The sequence below is a fragment of the Talpa occidentalis genome, unplaced genomic scaffold (genome assembly GCF_014898055.3).
Source record: "Talpa occidentalis isolate TD23 unplaced genomic scaffold, MPIMG_talOcc4v2.1, whole genome shotgun sequence".
Classification (NCBI taxonomy): Eukaryota; Metazoa; Chordata; class Mammalia; order Eulipotyphla; family Talpidae; genus Talpa; species Talpa occidentalis.
Window position 1 is genome coordinate 111,850,593 of NW_026555331.1, and position 13,079 is coordinate 111,863,671.

Below are 13,079 nucleotides of genomic sequence, written 5' to 3' on the forward strand. Positions count from 1 at the left end.
CTGCTTTTCTATATTGTTCAAAAATTTCCTTACATTACAGAAATTGTTCTGCTAACAGTAAATACATAAAGCTCTTTGGCATATCCATTCTCACTTTCCTTCTTACAAGCATTCCTTCTTACAATCATATTTCAAAACATTGCTAACATTCTAACAACAAGCCAAACTGAAAAAGGCACATAATAAAAATATTAGGTATTTTGTTTGTAATATATTTATTTTGAGAGACACTGATTAGGTCAAACTGTAAGAACAAAAGCACCTTTTCCTTACATGGAGAGCTCCAGAGTATGCACACAGTTTTTGTTTGTTTTCCAATAAGTTTTCATATTACCTGTCATCCCAAAGGGTATCCATACCACTATGGCTTGTCATGGTTTAAAAGAAAAATTGGAGCTTATCATTGAGAAAAATACTGCATGATGTGTCTATGAGGAGTACTGCAGTTGTCTTCTAAGGTAGGGGCCGTGTGTCCTGGCTTCACCCTGAGGGGAAGTCTCCGTTCTGGAAAAAACTTAGGTCACACCCTCTTTGGGTTTGTTCTCTTTTGGGCACTCCTAGCTTTAATGTTCTTCTTGGGGTTGGCTGGTTTGGCAGCAGGTGGCTTTCCTTTCCTTTCGGGGGGTTACTACGACTGGTGCGACCAGCTGTTTGCTTCTTGTCCTGAATTGTTCTCCGTTGTTCCTGAAGCCTCTCTTCCCACTGCTGGGAGGCAATTTGCAAAAACAGGTCTGTCAAATATATTTCACTTCTTTATGCTGTTAAATTATGAGTTAATAAAAATGTTCACTGTCCTAAATTAGTTTCAGCAACAATTGTAATAGCTACTCTATGTTATTGAGCACTTACCATGTGTCAGATAATTTGGGAAGTGCTCCTTATAGAGAAGATGAAATTTTGACCTGCATTCATTTCTTTGAAACTTACAAGCCCTTCTACAGGAACACCATTGTCATGACCAGAAAACAAGGTTATTTGCAGGGGGTCACACCCAGATTATATGCAGAAGGTCACACAGTAGATCAATGTCAGAGCTGAGAGTTTAACAGCAAATATTCCAATGTGCCAAACAGCTATGATTTTTGAAAGCTTTCTTTCCTCTTAAAATTCTCATTTTCTTATGATGGACTTGTCTTCTATATCTATTATAGTCCTGGAAACTGTATAGCCAATTCTGCTAGAAGTTTTTGTCAGATAAGACTAAGCATGCCCTTGAGAAGATCCTAAGTTTTTAGCTTGGATGTAACAGTAGTGTTTGGTTTGGTTTTTCAGAATTACACTGAGTAGGAGAAGCCATGTGGAAACCACCTTATCCATGAGTCAGTAGTAATAAATACTTTCACTTGCCCAAAAATTTTCATTCATGTAAACCATGAGAACATGGGTAGTAACAGTACATTTTATGAATCTGGAAACACAAATTCTCCTAAATATATCTAAATCCTTTTTTTTTTTTTTTTTTTGTGGGATCCTCGCCAGCAGCAGGGGAACGAATCCGCACTGCAGAGGCTGCGGGCAGCCTCACAGCCCAGCCCTCAACCGCTGTGCCACCAGGGGAGGCCCAATATCTAAATACTTTTTAAGGAGAGAGGATGTTTTGGAAAGTTCTTATTTCTTTAGTTCTGGTATGATTTCACATCCCTGAACAAAAATGTATTCTATCTTCTCTAACTGAACTAACAGTATTTCACCACTAAAATCACATATCTGGCTACAAAATGATTACTTTTTATATACTCATTATTTTGACAGAAGTCTTTAGTTGTTTTAAATACAAAGAAAGGTTCTGTTTTGTACAGGGATAGTATGTTTTAGAGCTAGGTATTCACACCACTGCATATATATGTCTGTTTTTATCCCAGGAGATAGTGAGTTTGCAAAAATAATTAAATGTAACATAATACTAAAAAAAAAAAAAAAACCTAATTTAATGTGGAAATAAGCAGTAAATAAATATTGAATGCAAACAATTACCTTTGATGTTGAAGATAGACCTATGATAAAGATTCCAAGTGAGAACAGCTATATTCTTAACTCTTTTTGAGAAGATAAACATTGCTATTGCCTGTTCCCATGATAACCTGGAGATTAAACAATGTAAAGAATTCCCAAATATCTGTAGAATCTCTCTACATGCACATAAATACATTATTCATAATACTGCTAATTATACTTACTATTGATCTTTTACTAAGTTGATCTCTCCATTTTTCAACTAAACAATTTTCAAGCAGCATCATCCTGAGAAAAAGTAAGTTAGCATGATAAGCAATTTCTTTTATTATAAAAATTAAAATTACAAAAAATTATAGAAACCATAATTCTTCAATAACAGCTCCACAATCCACATATCCACCACTTAAATTTTATTTATTTATATATATATATATTTTTTAAAGATTTATTTATTTATTTATACAAGCACTGGTACAGTCAGAAGCGAGGGAGGGTGAGAAAATTCACCATAGCCAGAGCAGGAAGCAGAACAGGCAGAATGATGAAATACACTGCTGAGGGGAGCAGCGGGCGTGGCAGGAGAGGTCTGTCATGCCATGTGGGACCCTCACCGGCAGCTGGGGATCAAACCGGCATTGCAGAGGCTGCGGGCAGCCTTGCAGCCCAGCGCTCAACCAGCAGGGGAGGTCCCACTTAAATTTTATTGATACTTCTTTTCATTCTTCCTTATACCTCTATATATTTTTAGATCATAATGTATGTTTAGATCATATTATACATTCCTTTTTAATATTATATCAATACACTTATTAGAATTCAAAAACATAACTTCAATAACCATGTAATATTACATCTATGAATATCCATAATATATTCAACTATTTCTCTACAATTAAACCAGCCTCTTTTGTTTAGTTACCATTATCAGTGTTGCATTGTCTATCCTTACTGTTTCATTAGAACAAAGTAAAATTAGTCAGAGAGCAAGCATTTTTTTAATGGTTTTCAGTGCATAGTGGCAACATTTTTTCAGTTGAATTTTCATTCAATTCACTAATATTAAGATTTATACAAAAATGGAATCTTGTTTTTTTGAATAGGAGAATTAAGAAAGTAAAATCTTTAAATGCTATTATTGTTTGTATTTCTTTGGAACTTTTCTGCATAAATTTATGAACACATTTATATATTATAGTCTTAATATTTTTAATATAAATTTATATTAACTCTTTAGAGATTAATGTTACTATTCCTTTATCATACTTCTTTCAAGTATTTTTCTCAGATTTTCTTTTTTATGTGTGATTTTTATATACACGATATTATGTGCTCAAATATGGGCATGTATATTTTTCCTAGTAATATATTACTTTTATGTTTATAAAGTATTTTGCCATTCAGATATCATATATTTTGTTATTTTATTAAGCTTTTAAAAACTTTATTTAAAGTGGCTCAAGGAGTTAAGATGCAACTTATAAAGCTATCCACAGCCTCTGCAGCATGAGTTCGATCCCTGGCCAGGGAACAACCCGCATGGCATAGCAGACCTCTCCTGACTCACCTGTTGCTCCCCTCAGCAGTGTATTTCAGTCAATCTGCCTGTTCTGTTCCTCACCCTGTCTCTGGTGAATCCTCTCACCCCCCGCACCTCTGGCCTGTACCCCAGTTCTTGTATGCATAAATAAATCATAAATCCCAATCATCCCAAAAATTTTCCTGTGATATTTGACAAGAATTTTATTAAATCTATAAACTAACAGAAAAGATGACACAAAAGCTGTTATTTAATCCACTTAAAATCCACTCATCTTTCCAAATGGAATGACTAGCAACCTGGTACATTCTCAGAACTGAATCTAACAATAGTACTGTAGTGGATTTAAACACCATGCAAGAGACTGGCCTAGAAACAGTCATTCAATATTCATTCATTCAGCTACTTTAGAGAAACAAACTATGACTAGAATAGCTTAAAGCTTACGATAAAGGCAGCATATGTGGTCTAAGGAAGGGACCAAGTTCTGACAGAAAGTACAATAAGATATTATTCCAGTAAGGCTGGTTTCAAAGGGTGGTTTGTTTTTGTTTTGTTTCGTTTTGAGCTGTATGCAGTAAACAAATGAGTGTGAATGGCAAAGAATCCGAGAAGATTTGTTACCTAAAAATAAGTAATTTTGCAGGAGAACTTCATTTTTTATTTTATTAAAGATTTATTTTAATATATTTATGCACAGAAGAACTGGGATATAGGGCAGAGGTGCAGGGGATGAGAGGATTCAACAGGGACAGAATGGGGAGCAAAACAGGTGGGTTTACTGAAATACACTGCTGAGGGGAGCAGTGCACCAGACAGGAGAGGACTGCTATGCCATGTGGGTTAGCTCCCTGGAGGGGGGATTGAACTCTTGCTGCAGTGGCTGGCAATAGCTTGATAGTGCTGAGACTTTAACGCTTGTGCCACCAGGGAGGCCCAGGAGAACTATATTACAACAAATGATGGGGCTCATTCTGAACTGTACAGAAGTGTTTGATTTTTAATTTATAAGGAATGTACTGATACATAGACAAAGATGTTGAGGAAAGAACTGTGAAAAGAAATACACTCTTAGCTACAGATATAAGTGTGTGTATGTGTGAGAGAGAGTTTGTTGTACTCTGTCAAACATTGTAAACTAAGGGTTTATAAGGAAACTGTAGAACTATAGTCTCAGGTAGTCATCTTGATCTGTAAGTTGTTAAGAAGAACTCTTTTAAAAATTCATTATTTGCCACATTGAATGATTTGAAGTAGATAATGTGATTTATCTACTTATAAGTTTTTGAAATCATTTATTGAATTCTGAAATTGACTTTTAAAGATTCCATTCAAATGAGGAATTAAATGATATTTAGGTTATTTGATATTCAACAGATGCATCTATTAAAACTACTTTAAAAAAAAGACCTACTGGTGCCATTTTTTGAAAAATCATGACTTAAATGAGATTCATGTTTTCTATAATTAGTGTGCAGTTTTTTTCTTCCCCCGAGTGCCTACCGTGAGCGCCACTCATAACACATGATGAGGACATCTTGATGGGGTAGGATGTGAGGACACTGGCAGGAAGAGTTAGTGATGAGCGGGACTTGAGTTCGAGGGATGGGTGATGAGGACTTGAAAATCTCTTTCACATCCACCACTGTGGTTACTTCATTACAGCCACTTCTCTGCACGGCTTTTATTTTGGCATGAATAACTGCAATTTAAAAATTAGTATGAGAGTTGTTGAAGCCTTTGGAGGAAAATCTTGGTGGGTTATTCAATTCACACCAACTCCTGAGCCTCTCTTAAAGAATTGCTCTTGTAATGATGGCCATGTCCAAGATGTCCAAATGCAGGCAAAAAGCTGATACAGTCATATGTTAAATGCCAGGTCACCCATGTTGTCAATATTATGTTAATAGTTCGAAATCATATTGTAAAGTATAAAAACAAACTGACAAGCAGACTTAGTCTGGGGTCTGCTCCTGGTTGGACTGAAGGTTGGATTTTAATAGAGAATCCCATAGATTCTTTTCAGCCCTAAAGTTCTAAAATTTGCTTTTTTTGGCTAAAAACATATCACAAAATTTAATTACCTAGAATGTCTATAAAAATTTCATAGAAACAAATATTTGCTTATACTGTGCCTTGTGATGATTTGAAGCCACTTTAAAGTTTGTATGGTTCAATCACTCATCTGATACTCACACTTCCTCTGTTCCAGAGAAAGACAACTGTCCTCAACCTTCAATTTCAGACAGTCAAAGTAAGGTCCACTGGGAGCAAAGATAGGACTATTATTACATGGTTATTAATGTAACTCTTTCTGATCATACTTTGGATTCTGGCTTTTTTGTTCCCTTACTTCACTGCCTCCTGTGGAGTTATAATCAGCCAAGTACAGATCTATCTTGGATTCTGTCCTAGAAAACTTGTTTATGAAGGGCTTAAATAGAAAATGGTTTCATCATCACAGCAGTTACGAGGCAATAACCCCAGAGAACAGCAGGAAAGCAGAACTCAGATTGGTAAACAAAGGCTGGTAAGTGTCAGATGAGGGACTAAGTAGATGAGAAGAAGTTAATAACTATATAAAACAAGTTATTAATATAAACAATAATGATACCAGAAAAGATGGTGTATTTTCTTGGTTGACTTACCACATTCACCCTGTATGGTTCTCAAATCTAACAACCTAAATAAGAGGTTCTTTTCTTTAACTTTTTAATACCATCATTTTCCTACATTCATGTTTTATATGATGTATGTATGTATGTATGTATATGATTTCTTATGATATAAAATTTTAATTTAAAATATGAAAAACTAACTTAGCAAATAAAATAATATTTTCCCCCCAAATAATTTGTTACTTCAGAAATAATTTAGGAAATACTAAAAAAGCTCAAATTGATTTTTTAAAAGAACATATTTTTAATTAAGCTTACTTTCAAATGATAACAGTAGAATTAAATTTACTTGAAACATCCAAAATAGCATAACTGACCTATTATTTAATGAAAATGCTGACAGGTTCTTTCAAATAAGAGAGGAGAGCATTCAAACTTTGTCAATGCTTGTAACCCCAGAGTATTGTGATTAATATAGTCTAACAATCTCCTTATGATGCCAAATATCTGTAGCTTTTTAAAATAAAAAGAAACATGGGGAGACCTTAATTCATGGGACTCTGCACCTCAGATAGCAAATCCATGGATCACTCTCCTGTCCCTCCTGCAACAATGAAACGTTTGGAAGTGTAGAAGTGGGACCACACTATCTTGTCTGAGCAGCACTTCACACAAAGACTAGTAGGATCAGGAAGACAATTTTGCAATCTAATCCATATCACTATTCTCAGCTGGGTGATTCACTTTCTTTTTACTAGATTGACCCAGAAAAGTAAGATATATTATAGTTGTTATTATGCCAGGTAGAATTCAAATAATTAACTAGAAAAATCACTAGCTCTCCTCTTTACTTGGTGACTAGTGGACCTGGTTTTGAAACATGCCAAGTCCCAATATGAAAAGCTTCCTCACATGACTTACCATAGCTGTAGTTTTTGCTCAGATATGTTGCCAGAGTTGGCTTAACCTTTTTGCACTTGCACCGGTCTAAAGAAGACAAAAGCAAGAAAAAAAGTTGAAAGGACTCAGGAATTGATCTGGAGAGGAGAAAGAGAAGGAGTTTTGAGGAAAAAGAACTCACCTGGGCTTAGGCGTTTGCAATCTATGTCAAGAGGCCTTTCCTGTACCATCATGTCTGGTGTGATGTCGATCCACTTAACATCTGAAACACAGGGCACGTGGGTGTGGTCAGTGATTTAGTCTGTTCACTCAACTGGAATAAGGGACTATGTAAGGACATAAACTAACACAGCATCACAAAATAATAATATTAAATAGTACAAATGGCATGCAACTGTCAACTACTTTCATTTAGACATCTTTGGGCTTAGGTAAGACTTCAGGTGAGACCTGCTTATCCAGGTCTCAGGGTATCCAGGTGAAAACACTTAGCCTGGGTGGTACATAGAGCCCTTTATTTTTATTTTTTTAAAGATTTATTTATACAAGCACTGGGTACAGTCAGAAGCACGGGAGAGTGAGAGAATTCACCAGAGCCAGAGGTGAGAGCAGAGCAGGCAGGGGGACCGAGGTACTGCTGAGGGGAGCAGCGGGCGGCAGGAGAGGTCTGCATGCCATGTGGGACGGGATCGAACTAGCGCTACAGAGGCTGCCAGTGCTACAGAGGCTGCCTGCAGCTTCCCAACCCAGCGCTCAACCACTGCGCCACCGGGGAGGCCCCCATACAGCCCTTTAGATAAATTACATCATTCTCTCCCAAAGCCAATTTTAAAACTTGACAGTTTACACTAATCAAAATAATCAGAGTATTTCAAAATCTTCACCTCACATTTTGGAGAAGTAGTCCACAGCCACAGATCCTCAAACATGCATGACCCTCCATTTCTGATTGATTTAAGCAATAAATGTGGGGTTTTTTTTCCCTAAAACTCTGAATTAGGAATTTTAATTTCTCCCTTTAATGTTCCTCCTTCATGCTTTGGGCAATGCTCTGAGGTGTAACTTCAGAAACTACTCTAAACTTTTAAAATGTGCATTAACCTGGGCCAAGGATTAGAGGATGCAAAATTATTCTTAAGTTTCGGTTCAAAAAGTAAACTAATACCTGCTCCTTTCTTCCTAGAAAAGCAACAAAAGAAGCACAGAGAAAAGAAGGAAGTAGAAATTGAGATCCAGTTAATTAAGATGGCACAGACGCTGGCTCCTGGTCAATGACCATAAAACAGACATCACAATTTTCCAGAGCGCCTTAAATTACAAACCACACTCCCCGTACAGCGTGATGACTGATACTGCTTTTTCAGAAAGTTTGCAAGAGCTAACCCTAAAGGGGAAATCTGGTAGGATTGTTTTAAAGATTAAATGATACATGTAAAGTGTTTAATGCTGGCTCAAACATACTGTAAGCCCAACACGCATTTTGTTGCTGCTGTAAATGAAAAACGTCCCCAATGTAGAAAAATCTGCCCCTCCTCTTTTCCTTTTCTCCCAGGTCTCTTTATGAGAAATGGTGTTCTTTCTCAGCTCCCAAAAGTCTTGTTGGAAAACTAAACTTTTCTAGAAGTAAAGTCTTGCCCCCTCCTTTCCACCTCCTCCATCCCTTGGAAGTGGGATGGGGGCGCTGACTACTCCTGGCAACTGTACGTTTAGCCACCCAGAAGCAACTGTCAAAGGTACTCTCTGCAGCCCTCCCGCCCCACCCACCCCCTTTGGTCCTTACCCTCCGGGAGTTCAGTGACGATGGCCTCAGGCGAGATGCACACGCCGCGGTCATAGATTGGCAGTTCATCGCAGGCCAGGCTCTCTGGCCAGCTGTGGTTGTACATCTTCATGAGCGGCTCGCAGTCGTCGCGAGCGCGCTGGCACACCGACTTGCAGGGCTTGATGGGGTCGTGCAGGAACTCCAGGGTGCATATGGGCGCGTACATGGCGCAGAGGAAGAAGCGCAGCACCGCGCTGCAGTTCGCGTCCACTAGCTCCTCGTACTGCTCGATGGCCAGGATGGCGTTCTCTTGCGTGCTGTGGTGCAGGTGGTTGGGCATCCGTGTGATATTCCAGGGCATGTGCCGGCACATGGGAATCCGCACCGCCTCGCAGGGAGCGCCGCGCACGCCCAGAGCTAGGCGCAGCCAAAGGCACAAAGCCGTCAGGATGAAAAGAAGCATTGCACTGTTCTTGGTTGCCGAGATTCCAACGGGCAGAAAGGCCCCTATCTTCCTGTTCTATAGTTTTGCTCTCCCTTTTGCGAGGCGAAAGTCCTTTAGCGCACTGGAGAGGTTCCTTTACCCGACTCCTATAGGCAGAAATAGGGAACCGCGGAGGCCAGCCCGGGATATCTGCCGTCTGGTGCGCAAAGCTCCAGCAGCGCCCGCGCTCAGCTTTTGGGGCACGAACCCCCCTGGGCAAATCCAGTCCCGGACTCCGCAGCTCCGAGCGCAGCCAGCCACGGCCATTTCGGGACCCTATTTATCCCGAAACCCTCCTGACGTGGGCTCGGCACGCTCCCTTGGCAACTGCAGGCGCGGCGCGGACTCCCCCTCGGTTGCCCCACCCCCAGCCCTCTAGTAGCAGAAGCGGTGACATCATCTCCTCAAGGCCAGCCGAGGTCTGGAATCCTGAATTCCCCCCAAATCTGGTGAATCTTTTTACTTCGAGTCAAGAAAAAGAGCCCCCGGCAGTTGTTTTGGACAGGAGGGTACAAGAGGGAATTTCAAGAGACACCTTTTGAATCAAAACTGAACATAGCGACTTCTGTTGTACAGGTTCCCCAAGTACACAGTCGGAGGGAAACTGGCCAGCCTTTCTTTTCCATCTGAAACATACTTGCTTTCTCCGGTAGGGGGCACGGAAGGCGCCGAGTAGAGAAAGCGAGCAGTAATTGTTGGAATAGATGGGACATAAAGTCTTACTCCTAAGAATTTTTTTTGTTGTGTCGTGGCTAGTAGACATTAGCTTGGGCCCACGTTTTTCCAAAATGGCATTTGGTTCGTACCCACTGCAAGAACAGAACTGCCTGAGAGTACAGTAAGTAGCATCTTCCGTTCGAGAAATATTTTCCACCTTCCTCTTGCTCCTCCATAGTCCCTATTCCTCTCTCCAACATGAATGCAGCCAGGAGGAAAAAAAAAAAGCAACTTTGACCGTCACAATCTCTAAACTTCCCCTCCCCAGCTTCATGCTAAGAGATTTCGAATCCACAGCCCAAAATCTTAATTGTTGGTGTGCTTGGAAAAGTACTTATAAGAAAGAAGCTGTGTACCATGAAAGCAAGGATGTATGTCTTGTTTTCTCTTTTATTTTTATTACGAGGAAGTCATAAAACCAACTGCTAGTTTAGCTATCCACAGAAAAAGAAGGGCTTGTTGTTTGTTGCCTGATTGGTCAATTTTCAGGCTGTAAGACTTTAGGTACATGATATTTTCCGAGGACGTCAAAACATTAAAAATATCTTCTGTGAATGTTAATCTTTTAAGACAGTTTAATTGGATATCTGAAGCTAGACTTTTGTAAGATAGGTTAGGTTTTTTCCTCTCTAAAGCTTAGACTCACAAAGTTAGTGTAACATTGACCATGACCAATACTGAGTATTAAAATAGCCCAAGAAACAAAAAGCACAACTCAGATTTATTAACCATTTTCAATGGGTTAGTCATGGTGTTGTGCACTTTAAATGCATTGTCTTACTTTTTAGTGAATGTGCAAAATTAAAAGTATATCTACTACAAATGTATTTCAGCATTCAACCAAGGAGTTTAGTTCTACTTAAGTGAAGACCAGGGAGTCCAGATAGAGACAGACCAATCTAAAGAGGTATTTCACTATATATTGGAATAGATGTCAAACTCCAGATGTCAAACCAGATTAGTGAAATATAGAGCAAAGAGGATAACTCAGATGACATATTATTATTATTACTCCAGTTGAGACAACACTGGTTAACAACACTGTGTGTAATTCAAAGGCATAGGATCATACCTCTTCAGATACATGTCACCACCACACCCACCACCGAGGCACCCTTGGCCCTCCACAATGGAAGTCCATTGTGCCTCCTCCACTCTTTGTTTTCTACCCTCCTCCTCCCTGTCTTGTATCCTCTATTCCACAGTCAGATTTCTAGGGTTTGTTATTGGTTTGGTTTTGTCTAATCCTTTCTTTTGTTTCTCTATATTCCTAAGTGACACCATCCATTATTTTTTTCTCCTTCTGGCTTATTTTGCTTCCCATAATCCCTTCCACTTCCATCCATGTTGTCACAAATGGCAAGAGTTCATTTGTTATTAATAGCTAAGTAGTATTTCATAGTGTGTATATATCACATCTTTTAATCCATTCATCTACCTTTGGGCACTTAGGTTGCTTCCATAGTTTGGCTATTATAAACAGTGTTGCCATGAACACAGGGAACATATTACTTTGAGTTAGTGCTTTTTTATTCTCCAGGTAAATACCTAGGAATGGAATTGCTGGGTCCTATGATAGCACCATTTTTTATTGAGAAACCTCTGCACTGTTTTCCTCAGGATGTGGATCAGTCTACATTCCCACCTACAGTGTATGAGGATTCCTTTTTCTCCAGGATCCCACCAATAATTATTGTTTCTGGTCTTTATATAAGGGCCATTCTCACTGCTGTGGTAGCTCATTGTGATTTTGATTTGCATTTCCCCAATGATAAGTGATGATGAGCATTTTCTCAAGTCCCCATTGGCCAAGTCCAGATGATATCTGAAGTTATATCCAGAGTAACATCCAATGAATCTAAACTCTTGGCATAGTGAAAAAGGTTTTCAGCCAGAGTACCTACAAAGAAGGAAAACACAATTTTGACAAAGAGCTTAAAATTCCCTGTTCCTTTCCAGTGAGTTGGTTGAGAAGAATAGATATGGAGAATGTTCAAACTTCTGCAGCTACTTTGAATCTGATGCATTTGTTCAACTATGCAAATACCAAGTCATAATATTTCAGGTGCTTCCCTGTTGTTCTCCAATGGCACATCCTTTAACAAAGGATGAGGAAGAAGTTAAAATTTCTTACTTTTAAAGCTGTTTGCTTACCCCATGAAGTCCCCTGTAGTCTATCCATAGTATCTGGGAGGAGGCAGCAATGAGGAATTCCATCAGATTCTCTCAACCTGCCTCTCTTCGTGCCTTGTTTTAATATTTCATCCATTGTCCTGTATTTGCTACTGATTTGTCGAAATCTCATGTGAACTAAGGAAGTTCCCCGGTCGGTTCCTTCACTCTGGTGACTCCTTTTCAGTCTCTTCAAGTACCTACTTCTCTGCCCATCCATGAAATATCTGCAGTTTTCTAGGACTCCATCCTCAATCTCTACACGCCCTGACACTCCAGGTTTTCACAAACTAGGCAATGTTTTTGTAAAACAGTGGGGCTGTATCATTCCTTTTTTAGGTGTGTGTATGGGGGTCAGGGAGGCCTGCCCATTTAGTAGCATCCCTCACCTCCTACTAAATGCCAGTGGCAGCTTAATTTCTTGACATCTCACTGTGATAATCAAAAATGTCTCCTGATATTGCCAACTGTCCACTGTGGGGCAAAATCAGCCTGGATACAGAACCATTGTTCTACTCTTTGGCTTCAGTTACAACCTAGGTGCCAATGACTCCCAAATCCAGGACCTTGCTCTGCTGGTTTCTAGAAATGCTTAACAAACTGTTTCCTGGGGATTTCCACTTGCTTATCCCACAGTCATTTCAAAACATCCAGTCCCACACTGACTTGAAATTCCCTTCCTCAGTATTGAACTCACAATGACCCAAACCAGAAGCTTCTTCCTCTGAGTCTAAATCCTTTTCTATAGTCCCAATTCTGTTTCACTCTCTCCATTCCTACTACAATAGCTTATTTCAGATAGTATCAGTCGGTATTATAACATCTCTCTGCTTCTCCCATTTTCTGTGTTGCATTACCATTCACACTGATAACTAAGTGAGTTCCCCACAGTAGATACCTGATAATGTCCTTACCTAGCTTTAAACTTATCAA

General features: G+C 39.2%; 1 protein-coding gene across 1 annotated transcript; it reads right to left on the bottom strand.

Moving 5' to 3' along the window:
- Positions 1-488: 488 nt before the first annotated feature.
- On the bottom strand, positions 489-9,522 carry SFRP4 (secreted frizzled related protein 4). The gene is given in 7 exon segments (XM_037510350.2): positions 489-615; positions 618-705; positions 2,178-2,241; positions 4,997-5,195; positions 7,033-7,098; positions 7,193-7,273; positions 8,792-9,522. Coding segments are annotated over 7 exon segments (1,038 nt in total). The 5' UTR covers positions 9,237-9,522; the 3' UTR covers positions 489-520.
- Between the last annotated feature and the right edge of the window lie 3,557 nt (positions 9,523-13,079).